We start from the raw sequence: 17500 nt of genomic DNA, 5'->3' as shown, positions 1-17500 counted from the left end.
TTCTGGTGAGTCAGGAGGAACGAGCAGGTATGAGATCAAGTCAATAACCTTTTTATTTGCTCCACGTCCCCCTCTGATCAGTCCATACGCGAGCGTCCTCTCCTTCCCGGTAAAACCACGCAGCTGTTTTCTGTCAGCGTGTGACTCATGAGGTCAATGTGCAGAGCGACGTGAGGCCGACGGACCTCCGACCCGTCCACGGCTCAGAGGAGTCACTGCGAGTTACCATGAAGAAATGAATTAAAATGTGACACGTACATGAGGAGATCATAGTCAGTTTTTTCTAAATTAGCTCCAGGCACATGATCAGTTTGGGATCTAGTGAATCTGTAAATAAAAAGATTTTAGTGCAGGGCCGTTATATTAGCGTCCTCTGAGTTAAAGTTTCTCTGTTATTCTTATTCTATTAGTGAATGAAGCGTTGAGGAAAAGAGACGTCCGCTACGATTAATGCAAATTACTGCATGAACTCTGTGTCGAGCCGAGAGCCACGGGATGAATGTTCACTACTTAAGAATAATTCATGTGCACATGGATTAAATGATCAATAAGCTGATTCCTTTGCGTGTCTCTAGTCTGCTGAGTCTGTGTTTATCGGACCAAACACCTTCTCCAGCTGAAACCTGTCTCTTATTTTATCAAAGAGGTCGAGAGGCCAAACAAATCTTTATGGTTTTATCAGCTGTGATAAACGTCTTTTAGTAAATACATTCATTCATCTTTATTTGTTGTAGCCCAATTAAAGCCAGAAGGGTGGTTTCCATTGGTGGCCTCCTGTTACATGGAGAAGAAGCAATGATTTTAAAACAAATACATGTTGAAGGTGTAATATTCAGGTTGATTCTGCAGAATTTTTTTGCAGAAAACTTTCAAACAGCTCAAACTGGAACCTGCTGTGAAGCTTTGATTCATTCAGTGCGTTTACATCCACAGTTTGAAGCTCGAAATCTGACTTTCTGAATGTGTCCTTGTCCCAGTTTACATTCAACAGAGAAAATCCAATAACTGATGGGAACATGTCGTCCTCCTCCTCCACACTAGGTGGCGATATGTGTCCTTTCAGTGGGTTAATACGGCTCCTTTCTAGTTGACCTATTACATCATATAATAAATAGAGTCTTCATGCAGCAGATCAGCATTTAAACAACAACCAGACGGAGAAAAGTTCAGCTTTATAATCTCGTTCTATGGAAGAGAGTGACGTTACGTCACTGGTGAGGCCACGCCCCCTTATGGCTGAAAACAAAGGAGATGTCGGGGCGTTGTGTGATGTTTTTCAAACAACTTAAAAGATAAAACTCATAAAACAAAAACTGAATGAATGTATTACTTCAGGACAGGAGGACAAAGATGGAAAGACGTGGGACGACGTGGGCGGCAAACACTCAATCATGATGATGCTAACAAATTTTTTTTAATATAACGTCACGATCGTCGCTTTGAAACGACATGTGGCCTAATTTGCTACTCTCTTCTATTTTGCGCTACTTCTGGTGCAGATAGATGGCGCTGTCCCTTCTACCAGCTCTATTTACCGTCTTCTTCTTCCTACACCAGTGGTTGTGGAGCATGTGCTCACATGTTGTCCAGTTAAAGTCTGATTAGGGCGGATGCTGTTTTACTACTCGTGTAGTTAATGAACTGGAACAGAACAGACGACATGTGCAGAGTAAACAACTTAAACTCTTTCACTTACAACAAATAAACACAACAAACACAACAAAAAATAAATCATGCGTCTCATTCAAAGTTCTGTGACTAATGAAAACAGGAAAACTTTCTATTAACGGACCAAGAACATGAGAGCAGAACCAGGTGAATAAATGCTCTGTTAAATCTTTGTAATTTGAATCCATTCAGTTTATCTCCTCCATGCAGGATGATCACACCTTTATATCGTCGCTCTCTCTATGTGGGTCTGGATCAGAACCAACGTGTCACCGGTACCGGTCTCTCTACACCAGCTTCTAGTCCACTTTAGGATTAATTTTAACATTTTATTACTGGTTTTTAAGAGTGTGAATGACAGAGTCTCATCTTATCTGTCAGAACTATTTCCAGCCGGACGTCAGAACCAGTGATGATAATAATAAATAATAATAATAAAAAATTATTTATAAAGGACTATTAATTAAAAAAAAAAAAAACGTGCTACAGAGAAATTTAAAAACCAGAATACACAATAAAACCACAAATACGAATAAATCAGCTCCTGTGACCGTGGAGAAGCCTGTCTGACCAGGAAAGAACTGATGATGAATGGGTTCATTTTATAGTCGTTCTCAATAGTTAAACAACCATTTATTTTATTTTTTTAGTGTTTGAAACAGCGTTTTCACATATTTCCTATGACTGTGTCTCTGTTTGGTTTTTCTGTTGTTGTATTAACTCGGCTTTTTAATAAATGAGGCCACTACCTCAATATATAATAATAAATAAATAAATGACTGTGATGTCCTGAATTCTTCATCAAAGATGCTCAGAGTTTGGAGCCTTTTAAATCTTGTTCTGGTCCAGGTTAAACATTTACATTTTGCCTGTTTTAGCTCATATTTCTTAAATGAACGGACATTGTTGGTTTATTAAAGTGTGTCCAGACTTTAGCCGGTTCTGTATATTTGTTCTGTGAACGTGCTTCAGAAATAAACCCAGTACGCGCGGCGCTGCTTAATGAAGACATGTGGAGTCATGAGAGGAGGGGGAGGAGGGGGAGGAGGGGGAGAGGGACTGAGGGGAGGAAGAGGTCGGGATTTTTCTGCGCTCGTCCTGCAGATAAACGCACCTGAGGAGGATGAAGAAGAAGTGAAAGCGTTTCCCTGCGTCTCTCACCAGAAGTTTTTAATCCAGCGAAGCAGCGAGAAGCTCCATGAGCGGAAAAACGAAAAGCAAAGAGGATAAAGATCATTCCTCCAAGGGTGAGTAGCCTCGGACCCCCCCAGGTCCTGTCCGATACCAGGACACATGTCAGCTCATCGGGTTTTTTTCTGTCGCTATATTGAAAACAGAGAAGAGGAAACAAAAAGGTTCATTTACTTCCTCAGTCTGAGGAACAGAACAGAGGACGCGCTTTAAACTGGAGTTGCTCCGGGCTGTTCCAAGTACAAAAGGAGGCTCATGAATCTCGCTTCGTGCTGTTTAATCCTGTTAAATGTCTTAAATTCATTTATTCTTTATTTACTTCCCTGTTTTTTAAATTGGTTTCTGGCTCTCGGGTCTAATTTGAGCTTCCAATACGCGCACATTCATCCCCTCGAACCCCCGGGAGGCAATAAATCGACGCGTAATGCACCGCAATGGAAGCTGGGATACTATCGTTGCCATGGAGACCCCCCCTTTATGTGCCTTTATGTGTTGTGCATGATATACAGCTTCATACATACATGTAACATAGTCAATGTAAAACCTACATCCTGAAGCTGGAGGAGCTTTATTCAAGCTGATATGAATATTAACAAACAGCGATGGAGGAAATGGAAAATAAGGAGAATGAATAAAAGTCTAAGGTCTAATGCACAGGGAAAAAAATAAGAATAAAAATAAAAACAGAAGCTGTTAAAGAAGTGAAAATGCCCACGACGACACCAAGAAGAGAATCAACAACGTGTAGCAGAGTATTAGAAATTAATTTAAATTAAATATTAAGCTGCTGTTCTTCTGAACGTGTTTCAAGTCTTTTCACTCAAAACAAAACTATAGTTTGGAAACGTTTCCAGTTAAAATCTAAATTAGTTTTAAAGTGTCTGGTGAAAAACAACAAATATAGTTTGTTGGGTCTTTGGTTTGGAATAAATATGGACTAAACACGTCTCCTCCATAGACTGTATATAAATATGGACTAAACACGTCTCCTCCATAGACCGTATATAAATATGGACTAAACACGTCTACATAGACCGTATATAAATATGGACTAAACACGTCTCCTCCATAGACCGTATATAAATATGGACTAAACACGTCTCCTCCATAGACTGTATATAAATATGGACTAAACACGTCTCCATAGACCGTATATAAATATGGATAAATATGGAGTAAGGAATTAGCAAACAGTTGTGTATTTAAATAGTCGATATCATCGTAGGACGGTTGAAACCTTTTACTTTAGAGCAACGAGAAAGAAGAAAACAGTCACATAATGAATTATTGGATATCGACCTTAGAAAATGCTAATTGGTAATTATTCCACTGGGAAATCTGAGGCCTAATTAGACGACACCCACCTGCTTTTACCAACACTTGACAAAAGACCAATAACCTCAGTTAGCTTAGCTTTAGCCTCCTGTATGGGTTCAGTTTATGGTGAAACTGGTGGAATGATGGTGGAGTTTCTGGTGTTCAACTGGACTGAACTGAACCATGTTTGTGTTTTTTAATAACAGCTCAAAAATACTGCAGCGTCTGAAACGACATAAGACATAAATTTTCTTCACAGCAGCGCAGAATTAGACAAGTAAATATACACAACACAACAAAAATGCTCTCAGATTTCAAAGAATATACAAATTATACAAAAAATAACAGCACTTGAAAATATGTAGAGGAAAATAGAAATATAAGGACATTCTGTATCTACACAGTGTGGGATGAGAATTAAAATATAAAAACTGGTAAAATAATGTAATTTTTCTAAGATTATGAGACGCAGACAGTGACGTATTTTGTGCACGATAAGACAAAAACAAAAGAGAATCTCTGCTCTGAACTAGTGTACGTGAATGTTTACAGGGCTCAGAGCAAACACACCAATAAACAGGGAAAAAGCAATAAGACCGAGACCGTAAACGTGATTTATGAGACGATGAATCCTCCGAGACCCTCGGACAATAACAGCTCCTGCAGCTAATGACGTTCAGCAGCTCATTCATTTTTTATTTTATTTGGTGTAATCACCGTATGAACGTAGTGGAGCAATGATTCAGTAAAAGCTGCAGTCAGGGAGAATTGTTTCTGTTATTTCAGTGTGTTGGGAAGTTAAACTACACAGAAGGAGACGTTAATAACAACTGGCACCATGTAAAGGTTTAATTAATGTGTGTTTGAGTGTGTTTCTGTCACAGTCACAGTAAAACTCCGGTAACACCTGCCTCTGTGCATCTGGAGCTGAGGTCATATGTCACCGCTGTGTATTATAACACAATTAAGGATTAAGTTTGTCTGGAACAAGAACTCATTAATGAACACGTTGCTCTTAACGAGGTCAGACTCATAAATTAGAGCAACGGCTGTAACATTCTTTTATACACAGGTGATTCCCTGGAGACTTTTATTTCAGGGTCCGACAGAAACTTTTCTTTGTTTATTTCTGAACTCCTTCCGTTAAACTCTGTGATGTTTCCTGATAACATGGCGCCATCTAGTGGCCATGAAGGGAGAATCTGTTTAAGGAGCTACAGTGATTGGATCCTGGCTTCACGCCCAGACTGATGCTGCTGCTGCTCTGGAAACCTTTTACTAAACCTGGACCTGACGGTTTCTTTGAGGTTTGTTATTTTGAGGCCGAGGCCGTGAAGTTATTTCAAGAGGAACTGAGTGTTTCAGGGTTTGAATCTTTTCTGGACGTATCGAACCACAAACATCGACACTTCAAGGATTCATGGAAACTTTACTGTCATTCCAGCAACATGAAACAACAATATAAAAGTTTCAAATAGTACAAAGTAGAAACAGTATTTACATTAAATAACAAGAATGAACAATATTTATATCCAGACGTGAGTTTTCTACAATCGATCTTCACATCAAAATATTGAAACTGAAATATTAATACCTTTATGAATCTGCATCAATTCTGAAGAAGTAAAAAGCGTGAGAGGAAGGGAACAGAGGGAAATGAGATGGACCTTTATCAGAAATGGTGGAAACTCTTAGATTCAGAGAGGAACATACATCACAGGCCTCAAATAAAAGGGAAATGATGGAGAATCAGAACGAGATGAAAGTTCTAACCTGAAGACAACGAAAAGAATTACATCAGAGTCAGAGACTGTTCTGATATTTGGCAGCTTCTGTAATTCTTATACAGACTTTTTCATAATTACATTCATGAATGTTCACTGTAAAATAAGTCATGATTTTCATCATACGCACAAGAAGACGACTAAAACATGGGTCAAAATCCTTGGTTGATTACACATTTTATACATTTTCTTGTAGAACACAAGAAGAGATAAGACACAAGATAAGTAGAGGGTTCCTACTTAATCTCTCATCAGTTTGGCCTGAAAAACGACTCTCGACTCGATATCTGTATTGGTATCAGGATATTAGTCTTGGTATTACTTGGTATCGAATCGAAGGAAAACTTGTGATATCACACATCCCTGGTTTGCATGTGCTCCAGTTCCTCCCACTGTCCAAGGACATGCTCGTTAAGGACATGCTCGTTAAGGACATGCTCGTTAAGGACATGCTCGTTAAGGATGTGTTCGTTAAGGACATGCTCGTTAAGGACATGCTCGTTAAGGACATGCTCGTTAAGGACATGCTCGTTAAGGACATTTATTTCTTCCTGGAAGACGTTGGTTCTGCAGAATCCTTCCAGTTTTAATAACGTTCTTAACCCAGTTTTAAATAACTTGTTGAAAACCAGCTGAAAGATCATAACCCATGAACTAATGATCATCTAATTTAAGTATTAGTTAAATCCAGGTTTCCGTTTGTCTGGTTTCTTTCCCTGGAGGTTTCAGACTGGTTCAAGTGTCTTGAGAAAGTTTGTGTTGTTATTGACACTATGCAGGTTGAATGTAATTGAGTGAGTGTGAGTGTTTGTCTGCCTCTGCTTTCTCAGATAAACTTCTCTCTCCTCAGCTTCACTTTTTAAGTTGCTGAGTTGACATGTTCTCCGGTAACATCCTGCCTCTCGGTGACTTTTATGTTTCCTCGTCCTGCAGAGTGTGCAGCGGTGGATCTGTAATACGTTCTGTATGGTCTGCGTGAAATGGATGCGTTGTGTTTTAACGGGCCGCTTTCACAGGAAGCGCTGTAACAGGACAGCGGAGTAATGGGCCGATTATACGGAGTTATTATAGATGCTGGTGTGGAGTCTGTGTGATCCGGGACCCGGCAGCTCTGGCCTGAGTGAGGCTCATATTTAATGCGCTATGACGACCACAGACCAGATACAGTGCAGAGCCATTAGTGTGTGTGTTTCTACTGTAATTGTGTTCGTGCCATTTGGGTTTTAAACCGGATTTGTTTAATCCAACGTTTGGTTCTAAAGGCGACAGAACAAGACGTGTTTTAAAATCTCATCTTAGAATTTAATCCAGTAGAAAATGTCTGTAGAAAAAGTTTGAGTGATGTTTGTCTGACTGGCTCCGGTTAATTAGATAAAACCTTTTAGAAGCTGAGGTTTCTGTGGTTTCATCATCAATCCGCCATAACATTATGACCACCTTCTTAGTATTGTGCAGGTGACTCATCAGTTAATGGACGTTATGAACAAACATACCAACGTTCTGTTTTAAGGAACCAGTTATTGTCTGTGTTGGTAATTTCTTGTTTTTTATTTTTCGTCCGTTTTCAACATCTCGTGTTTTTGCTTCATGGAAAACATTGTAACATTTTACTGGACATAATAAACAGTTTAACTGGAACATGAACATAAAGTATCTGATCAGTTTTATTACTGGTGGCAGCATCGTGTGCGTCACACATTGTCTGTCTTTGTATGTTCGTAGTAGTTGTGTGCAAAGCATCCAGTGTTAGTATTTGTATTTGTAATAAAAATATCCATTTTCTTTTTGAGTCACTAATTTAGGACATGTAAGTGTATAAATAATTTTTCTTTAATGATCCATTGTAATAACTGTTGATATGTGCAGTATTGGTTGATGTTTGCATTAAATGCAGCTGATAGAGGTGATTTATTCTGACTTGAAGCAGCAGAACATGACGTGATGATGATTTGGTTCTTGTGGGAGACGATAGAGGCGACTGTGGCTCAGTGGGTGGAGAGGTTACAGGTTCGATTCCCACAATGTGACACATGCTGAAGTGTCCTTGAGCAAAACACTGAACCTCTGTGACTGTAAAGAGCTTATAGGTAGAAAAGAGATATATAAAAACATTTACCATTTACCAGTAGACAATAGTCTGAATTAGCTAACGAATGCTAATAGACCAGTGCTAACATGACTAATGTGAAGTAACAGAATAATCTCCAGGTTAAACTCTGTTCCCTCAAAGTTATTTGCTGCCTCCACAACCCAGTTAAGGTGAAACATCTATTGGACTAAACTAGTGATGCAGTGAAGTGGAGTTTGGTCCAGTCAGAGCCTCCTCTGTTACAGAGTCCAGACTTTTCACCCTGACGCACAAATATTCACTGCTTTTCATACTGATGTTTGTCTTGTTCCCGAATACAAAGAATTTTAACTATTTGTTTGAAATAAGTCCTAAAAAGAATAAAAAACAGGCCATTTGTGCCTCTGAATGAACCGGATTCTGGTTCATAAACCGTCTCACTGTCTGACTTTTATTTATAAATCTATTCTTCCTACATATTCGTGTTTACACGTGTGTAGTAATCTCAGATACAGAGTCAGAACTACACAACTCTGGGGGAATTCAAGACAATTACAAAAGACGGAGACATAAGATCAGTTGGATCTTGTGATGATCTGTGTTTCCCTGTAGTTTGCGTCTGTATTTTATTTCTGTCTTCAGGTAAAAGAGGTTTTAAATCTCGATGAGTTTTTTTCACCTGGTTAAATAAAGGATATTTATACAGCTCCCTGTGAGTCTGAGTAAAGCAGTGACTTGTTGTAAAGCTGCTATAGTTCAGATGCTGCAGGGCGACAGTTTGAGCTCTGAAAGTTTCTGGAGGTTCAGGTGCATGTGTGGCCCCCCTAGTTTCCCAGTTCTCACAAATACAACACTCGATATATCCTGTGATTGGGGAACGGCCCGCTGGCTCCCTCCCTCCCTTATTGTGCCAGATCAGCGGGGCCTCGAGATGAATCATTAATGACCAGTTCCAACGGCTTAATGGCCTCTAATGTTCTGTAATGATCCCCCGTCAACGCCATGTGCGCGGCCTTAATGGATCCAATGCCGTGGAGAGTTCTCTGGTCTGAACTTCGGTAATTCCACCTCTTTTCGTCGAGCACAACGCACAACAGGAAGCGCCAAAAAGCCAACGGGCACACGGCTCCGGAGCTCCACGGGCGCAGCATGGCTTTCCCTCTCCGTCGATCCACCTCAGGTGAGACCCTGCTTTAAAAATTCATGGAAAAGGGCTGTAGACGTGGCTTGAGATGCAGAAGATTGTGTTTTATCACGGAGACAGACGCAGACTTCTGGATGAACTGGTGTTAAAAGGGTTTAAGTGTTTGTTCCTTGTTCTGGAGTCGACCGATGAGCCGGACTGAGCGGTAAACTCGGAGCGCTGTCCGTGGTGCTGTAAACGAGGCGGGACGCGCCCTTCTTTTGGAGCACGACCTCGATACGAGCTGGACTTCATGGAACTCATGAACACATTCATAGCAGGATAAAGACGCCGGAGCCTTGATGATGGATTAATACTTGATGAATTCAGGAATCGAGGCCTAAACTTTAAAACTAATCAAACACATAAAACTAATATTTGGTCCAATTGAAGCGTTGAATTGTTTTATTGGCTTCACTGAACACAGACTCTGTTGTGTGAAGCTCTTTGTACTCCAGCCTGCAGGGTGTCTCCTTTCACCTCCACAAATAGAAGTTTACATCTTAAATTTAACCAGAATGAAAAGCTCATCTGACTGTTCACCGTCTACTTAAAGCTGGTTATAACGTCTTTAACTCAGACTGAGAACCACGTTCGTACGGGTTCTATCCAGGCTGCATTTTGTTCTGTTTTAACTCAGGTAACTTTCTCTTCTGCTGCAGATCCTGGATAGTTTTCACCTTCACAGCTGTTTAAAGACTTTGTAGAGAAAAGCTGTGACCTGAGCCCAGTGTGTGCATCACACAACTTAACAAAGAAAATCAAAATTAGGTCTAATTTAAATGTTAAATTAATCAAATTTAACCAACTAAAGAACTTAACTTGTGAAATCCTGCACACGACCCATCACGCTGCTTTCCCACTCATACGTCGGCGTATAGACTCAGATGTGTTAATTCATTTTGTATAATGTTAATTGATTTCCGATAAGTGGGGATATGTTTTCTAATCCACTTCTAACTCCTCCCTCTGTGATTTTCTGCTGCTCATTAGTTTGATTGCTTTTCTATCGACCCTCTTATTGATTGCGTTGTTTTCTGTTACATGTGAGCTTGTTTATCGCGGGGCCGACTGGAGGCCGCGTGGTGTTAATGTTCCCTGGAATCGCTCTGGATTTGTTTTACGCCGCTCACATTTCTGTGCGGCTGCTGCTCTCAGGGTCACGTGGCGGCGGCTTAAAAGCAGAGATCTCATAAAATAAAGATGAAGGACGAGAAGTTGCTTCAGTCTTTGCTCTGGTGCTGCGTCGTGTTTATGTGTGTGTGTATATATATTTTAGGTTGGTTAAAGCCGTCTGTACGTTTGCAAGGGTCTCACAGAACCAGGAGGCTGCAGGTTCAGTTCCCTCAGACTTGAGGCTCCAGGTCCTGGAGTTTCCCTCCTCATCTCATCTTCAGTCAGATTTAAACCTTTGCATGTGCACGTCTGCTTCTTCTTCTTCTTCTTCTTCTTCTACCAGTTGGAATCACAGTTCCACCGTTGCAGCTGTATCTGCTGTGTGTGTGTGTGTGTGTGTGTGTGTGTGTGTGTGTGTGTGTGTGTTGGGGGGGGTGTGTGTCTGCGACGCCACACTCATCCAGACCGAGGAGCCCCCTCTTTCTCGTATTCGCCTCCTCCTTGCAGCCTGCAGCCTCTCAGCGTTTGTGAATCTCTGCACCAAAATAAGACGAGAGCCCCTCCTCCTCCCCCCTCCCTCCCCCCCTCCCTCCTCCTCCGCCCCCCCCTCCCTCTTTATCCACTTTCTCTACACTCGCCGAGTCTCCCTCGTCCATCACTGTCCCTTCACTCCCTTCATCATTTCTGTCGTTCTCATGTTTTCCCATTATTCCTCCTCCTCCCCTCGTGTGTCGTCTCCTCCTCCTCCTCCTCCTCCTCCTTCCCTCCATCTCTCTTATTTTTCATTCATCACTCTCTCCTCTAATCCATTTCTCTACAAGCCCCCTCTCTCAGGTCCACTCAATATCTCATTTTCTCCCCCTCCTCCCCTCTTCCATTATTCTCTCCTCATTCATTCACCTGTCTGCCCCCCCTCCCTCCCTCTCACTCTTATTTCCATCCCCTCCTCCTTTATTACCTCCACCCAAGTGTAACATGTAAATCACGCCACGTGGTGCGCAGGGGGCTACAGGTGCCCTATTGGGAGGAGATGCCTAACCCCCTCCCCTCCACCCTCACACACCCTCTCGTGCACATCACCTCCACGCACCCCCCCAGTCCGCTGGTGCTGCTCGGGGCGGGCAGGGCTGCAGCAGTTTTATGAACGGCTGCATCATGATCCCTGTGCCTCCGAACCAGCGCCGAGCTTCTTCATTGACAAACACTCCGGCTGCTGCTGCATCTCATTTCTGTCACGGACGGCGTCGAGGAGCGGAGCGTGCAGGCTGGGGGGGCGAGGGGGTGCAGAGCAGCAGCAGCAGCAGCAGCAGCAGAGGAAGCAGCAGCAGCTGCAGTCATCATCATCATCATCATCTTCTTCTTCAGGAGCACCAACAACAACCCGTGAGCTGTTGATTCGACTCCCGGACCCGGACTGGATCACCGCGCACCCCCCCGCGTCTCCGCTGCGTCCACGCTCTCTCGGGACACCCAGGAGCATCACCTGCGGATTTAGAGACCTTTTCCCTCCCGGCGGACCCCCTGGAGGTGGGGGTGGGGGTGTGGGGGTTGTGAGGCGGCGTCGTTAACGCGCAATTACCGGATTTGTTTAAGGACTTCCATTAAGCGCCCGGATGGAGGATTCTGGACGTTTTTCAGAGGCACGGATGTCTGCGAGGCTGCAGCGGCCGGTGTGTGATGTGAACTGAGCCGTGGGTGGCCTAGACCCCCCCTCCCCTTCCTCCTCCTCCTCCTCCTCCTCCCCGTCCTCCCCGTTCTCCTCCTCCCCCTCGCACCCCACACACCCCTACCGCGTTGTCCGCGTACGCCCTCTCCACCCGGGACGCACGGCCTCGTCTCGCTCCACCGGAGGGACATGTCCCGGGCCGCGGCCATCGCCAGTTCCCTCATCCGCCAAAAGCGGCAGGCGAGGGAGCGGGAGAAGGCGAATGCCTGCAGGGGCAGCGGCAGCCCGAGCAACAGCAAAGGCACCAACGAGAAGCCGAGCAAGCTCAACGTGTTCTCGCGTGTCAAATTGTTTGGATCGAGGAAGAAACGGAAGAGAAGGCGACCACCAGGTCTGAGGCTGGGGGGGGGGGTATGGGGGGGAGTCACCACCTCCTCAACCATCTCCACTTCATCTCCACCTCCATCCTCATCACTTCTTCTTCTCCATCTTCACCTCTGTCCTGGATCTGATCCTGTTGCATGACTCCACAAATCTGTCCCATGTCAGTAAGTTCGTGTTTAAAGTGTCGTGGTTCAAACTGAGGCTGGAGGACAAACACCAGGACGCATCTGACTCTAAACCCTCCACGTATTTATCTTTGGGGTCAGTTTGACCCCGTTCAACCTCTAAATGTGAGAGATGTGATTTAACAACGGGACAAAATAACACTTATCTTTGAATGATGTTGTGTTCGTTTTAATATTCATCAGAATAATCGATTTAATTACTTTCTACATAGTTTATCATTAAAAACTAATGATACATCAGAATGTACCGTGTGTTATTAAGAGTCTGTGAAGCGTCAGGTAGTTATTTCTTTATTTTATCACATTAGTTATTTTATTCCTCATACTGGAGTAAAATAAAGTGCATGAACATCACTTTTACTATTGAGGAGTTTTCTTTCAAGACGCTGTGAGAAATAAACGTTAAATAAGAAAGAAATTTGACAAAAAAAACAAGAACTCACCTCATGTGAATTTCTGAATTTATCCTTAATCCATCCACACGGAACTAACCCTCATATTATCTGTGACTTTCTTTCATTTAGTCTCTAAACATATGATTATTTGCTTCTTTTCTTCATATTTAATGACTTTTCCTACATAATAAATAGAGTAGAATGTCCTTTATTGTCTTTATACAGTGACACTGGAGTATTTACAAAATAGTGCAAAGAGGATTTTATTTATGAGGATTTACAAGTTAAAGTTAAAATACTAATACTAAACAAATATTGGAAACATGCTGAACTTATAACATGAAATAAATATAGTTTTTTATTGCAGCAGTGGTAAACGTGCAGCAGGAGACGTAAAGTAGAAGAGACAGACCAAGAATCAGTAGCTTCAAGTCTGTATTAAACACTGTTTATTTCCTGGATTGTGACCTGACACTTAAACTCTGGGAACTTTCTTTAATTGTAAAGTTAAAGCGAGTTGGTCATTTTCAGAGGAGGGTTAATATGTGATGGTAATGAGTGCGGTGCTGTCTGGAGGTCAGGGGGTTGATGTCGGGCCCATCAAACCTCAGTGTCGGGGCTTATTTAAAGAGCTTCCTGGAAGCTGCTGGGTTGGATTCAGTAATGAGGCAGTGAAGTAATCAGTGAGTCTCCTCTTCCCTCAGAGCCCCAGTTAAAGGGCATAGTGACCAGACTCTCCAGTCGCCAGGGCTTCCAGCTGCAGATGCAGCCTGACGGCACCATCGACGGGACCAAGGACGAGGACAGCGCCTTCGGTGAGTCTGTGAGCAGCTACCGGTCACAACAACGCACTCTGTCCTCCACTGTTAATGAATAATCATGATTATTTTACTGGCGAAGCTCAGAGATCTTCAACGTTTTTCAGGCCAAGGACCCAAACTGATGGCGAGATTAAATAGGGACCCAAAGCTAATCAACCAAAGCTATTATGACCCCCCCTGCAGCATCTCTGCAGACCCCCCCTGCCATAAAATGTCAGTGACAAAATCCTCATAGTGATGTTTTAAATCCACTCGCTCCATAGTTTGATTTTCATACAGTGACAAACTGATTAATGAATCAGGTCAGAGGTTAAATCGAGAGGAAAAACAAATGTGTGCGACTAGTTTAGTGATTGTTATTAATATCTGTTACAGCCTTAAACGCATTTAAAAGTCTTTATATCTGCTCACGGTTTCTTCCTGTTAAAGGGGAGATTTTAAAGGTTTCAGGCTGTTTTGTGCAAAGCATCTTGAGACAGTTTGTGTTTACTGATGCTATAGAAATAAAATTGAATTGAACTGAATATGTTTATAATGTTTGTAGCCGGCTGCTTTCTCTCTCTCTCTATGATCTACTGGTTCATATAAAACGTTATAATCTGCTGGAGTTTGAGCATCGAGCAAGAGGTTTATTAACCCTCCATCACTCCTCTGGTGGTTTATGGGACAGCAGCATCTTTACGAACCAATCAGAGCTCTGGACTCCGTGAGTTGTGTTTGTGATAGAAACTGAAGAGTCTTGTCTTTAAAAGGAGGCGAAGACCATGAATGAGCTCCAACATGTTCATGAACAGCGTTCATAGATAGGAGGGTTTTATTTTAGAGAGATAAGAGGTTAATTTGAGCAGATCCACTCTGGTGTCGGCATCCAGGCCTCGTGAAATAATCCAATTTAACCTCCCCCTCTGGAAGCCTGTTAGATGTGGGGGTGTTAATTTATTGAGTCTCAACAACACCTCCCGCTCGTAGACACTGATTCACAGAAGATGCCCTGGAATAATAAAAGGTCTGAACCGACCGACGGGGTCTCACCCTGTCGCTCAGGCTTCACACGGTGATTGATACGACTAATTCAATCCTGGTGTTTGGCCTCAGACACCGATCACTCTGCTTCGCTCCGAGTTCCACTGGTGTTTCCAGCGTCTCACATTAATCTCAGGCTCTTTCTCAGGCCACCAACAGCTTCTAGAGGCGAACACGGCAACGGCAGGGAGACTAGTTTATTTCTATTTTTATTAATGACACCATTACGTGGTGTAAACATCATGTAACACATCTCCTCAGTAGGGACAGGTCCGGATACCGGGTACCACATATACTGGGTCCCAGTGCTAATACTAACGGTACTAACTAGACTGACCTGGGTGCTTCATTTGGTGCCAATTAGCTTAATTAGCTTAGCCCCCTTAGCTCCATTGCTGTGCATGGACGGAAATAAACCTTCAAAATGTCTAAAGCCAAATGTTTGTAAAAAGTTTGGCTGGACTTCACCTCAAAAGATGCAACAAGGAGGAAACAAAAAAACTAAACTCTATGTCACTGAGAAGCTGCTGCTGTACCAGGACTCATGTCTGACCTTTTTCTGTGGTGGATCCATTAAATGAGAATTTAAAAAATGTGTCCATGCGGTTGGAGTTGGTTGGGTCTTTGTATGTTTTAGTGCTTATTTGATTTTCATTTTAAAATTCAAAAATTAAAATTGAAATTTAAGGCATTTTTCTTTATCAGGATCGAGAATGGATGAAGAAATCTTTTTAAAAAATGCTCACTTTTAATTTTCTGTTTCTAAAAACAAAAAAATAAAATCGTTAGAAAACAGAAACAAAAAGAGCGCCCGTTTTTTCCCCCTCATGTGACCGGAAGTTGTCGTTTTCAAAGTAAGAGCACGTATGAGGAAGTCGCTGTGTAACAGAAGTTGATGGACGTTGTTTTTCGAAACAATGAAAGAGTCTCGGGGAAAACGAAGTGACTGCAGAAAAACGAAGATATTTCAGGTAAAAACTAAAAATAACTTTATATAATCAGGGAACGTTAGCTACTAGCTAACATTACTCTGATACGCTTGCAGATATTTCTGCAGATGACATTGTCAGAAGTCACGTGAGAGTAAGTTTCTGAAGACATTTTATCCTGTGTTACCTGTGGTACCACAGGTAGAAGTCATTTATTTGGGAGTTCCGGCCTAAAACACAGTAACGTCCTAATACGTGCTCTTACTTTGAAAACGGGAACTTCTGGTTGCAAAATGTGAAAAGGTTTTTTTTTTGTTTCTGTCTTCTAACGTTTTTATTTTTAGAAACAGAAATGAAAATATTTAACGTTTTGTTTATTCATTCTTTGCCCTGATAAAGAAAAATACCTTGAATTTTTAAAATGAAGTCAAATAACTGCTCATTTTCTGTTTTTTAATCCTTTTCTGAAGAAATGGATGAATCCATTATCTTTGTGACCTCACTGATCTTAAAATCGTCTTATAACTTGTGTGTTTAACTAACAGGCATCACCCCGTCATAATTAGTAATTAGCGTCTTTCCTATTATTCCCACCTCCACAGTAAAGGTCTCCACCCAACGTAATTAGCAAAATAATTACAAACAGAACAAAAATGGCTCCAACAGCAGGTAACTCCTAAAATTAGATTCAACACATAGCAATTTATTGTAGCGTCTCTGAAGCCTGACAGACCCCACACCGGTTTTATATTATTTAAATTAATATTCTGTTCAACTTGAACATCACAAAACACCTTAAAAATAAAAACTAGAAAAGCTGTTTATATGTTTTCAGACCTTTGTTCTGCTAATATCTTTGATTTCACTGTCACAGCCTCTGATTTTATGTCACATTTACTAAAGAACATTTTAAAAAAGGCTTTGAGCTTCCTGAAAACGCTGCGTCTGTAGTCTGGGCTGAAATATTAATAAAGCAGCTTGGATCAGGTCAGAGGAGACTGGACATGATCCTCAGTTCTTACTGAAGCTTCTCAGGTGGAAGATTCTTCAGATTTTTCTCTGACAAACTGAAGTGAAGGGAATATTTATTTCAGGTTTTCAGGGAGAAACTTTCCTCTGTGTGAAACCGTAATGAGGTGAACACAGTGAGCTCCATTCACTGCTTTTCATGACGCTTCACAGAGTAAACGAAGGATCTAAAAGACGGAGCGCGTTCATTCATTGTTGGTGTCATAACTCGTAAAGTGCGTCGCTGCCTCATGTTTCCTAATGTTTTGAAGGAAAAGCTCTGCTTCATAATTGTCCCCAATTTTCATCCCACGCTTTAAAAAAAACACAGAGGTTATGTCACTGATAGCGACGGCGCTGAGTGCCCACGTCTCCACTGTGTCTCCACTGTGTGTTCACTGTGTGTTCACTGTGTCTTCACTGTGTGTTCACTGTGTTCACTGTGTCTTCACTGTGTCTCCACTGTGTCTTCACTGTGTGTTCACTGTGTCTCCACTGTGTGTGAATGTGTCTCCACTGTGTGTAACTGTGTCTTCACTGTGTGTTCACTGTGTGTTCACTGTGTCTTCACTGTGTCTTCACTGTGTGTGACTGTGTGTTCACTGTGTGTTCACTGTGTGTTCACTGTGCCTTCACTGTGTCTTCACTGTCTTCACTGTCTTCACTGTGTCTTCACTGTGTGTTACTGTGTGTGCACTGTGTCTTCACTGTGTGTTACTGTGTGTTCACTGTGTCTTCACTGTGTGTTCACTGTGTCTTCAC

At 42.1% G+C, this 17500-nt stretch overlaps 1 protein-coding gene across 3 annotated transcripts in view; it reads left to right on the top strand.

The window, feature by feature from the left end:
* Positions 1–2731: 2731 nt before the first annotated feature.
* LOC125020686 (fibroblast growth factor 13-like) overlaps positions 2732–17500 on the top strand; it is a 23863-nt gene continuing 9094 nt past the window's right edge. Inside the window, exons 1-2 of one of the 3 annotated variants that reach the window (XM_047606114.1) lie at positions 2732–2915; positions 13662–13772. In XM_047606114.1, coding sequence (XP_047462070.1) covers positions 2867–2915; positions 13662–13772 — 160 coding nt within the window. In that variant the 5' untranslated portion in view covers positions 2732–2866. Of the gene's footprint in view, positions 2916–9116; positions 9209–11337; positions 12385–13661; positions 13773–17500 lie in introns of those variants that run through there. The other 2 variants (XM_047606115.1, XM_047606113.1) reach the window with 2 other exon arrangements.

The sequence above is a fragment of the Mugil cephalus genome, chromosome 15, assembly GCF_022458985.1.
Source record: "Mugil cephalus isolate CIBA_MC_2020 chromosome 15, CIBA_Mcephalus_1.1, whole genome shotgun sequence".
Classification (NCBI taxonomy): Eukaryota; Metazoa; Chordata; class Actinopteri; order Mugiliformes; family Mugilidae; genus Mugil; species Mugil cephalus.
The sequence above is the reverse complement of the archived record's forward strand: the minus strand, read 5'-3'. Positions and strand labels throughout refer to the sequence as shown.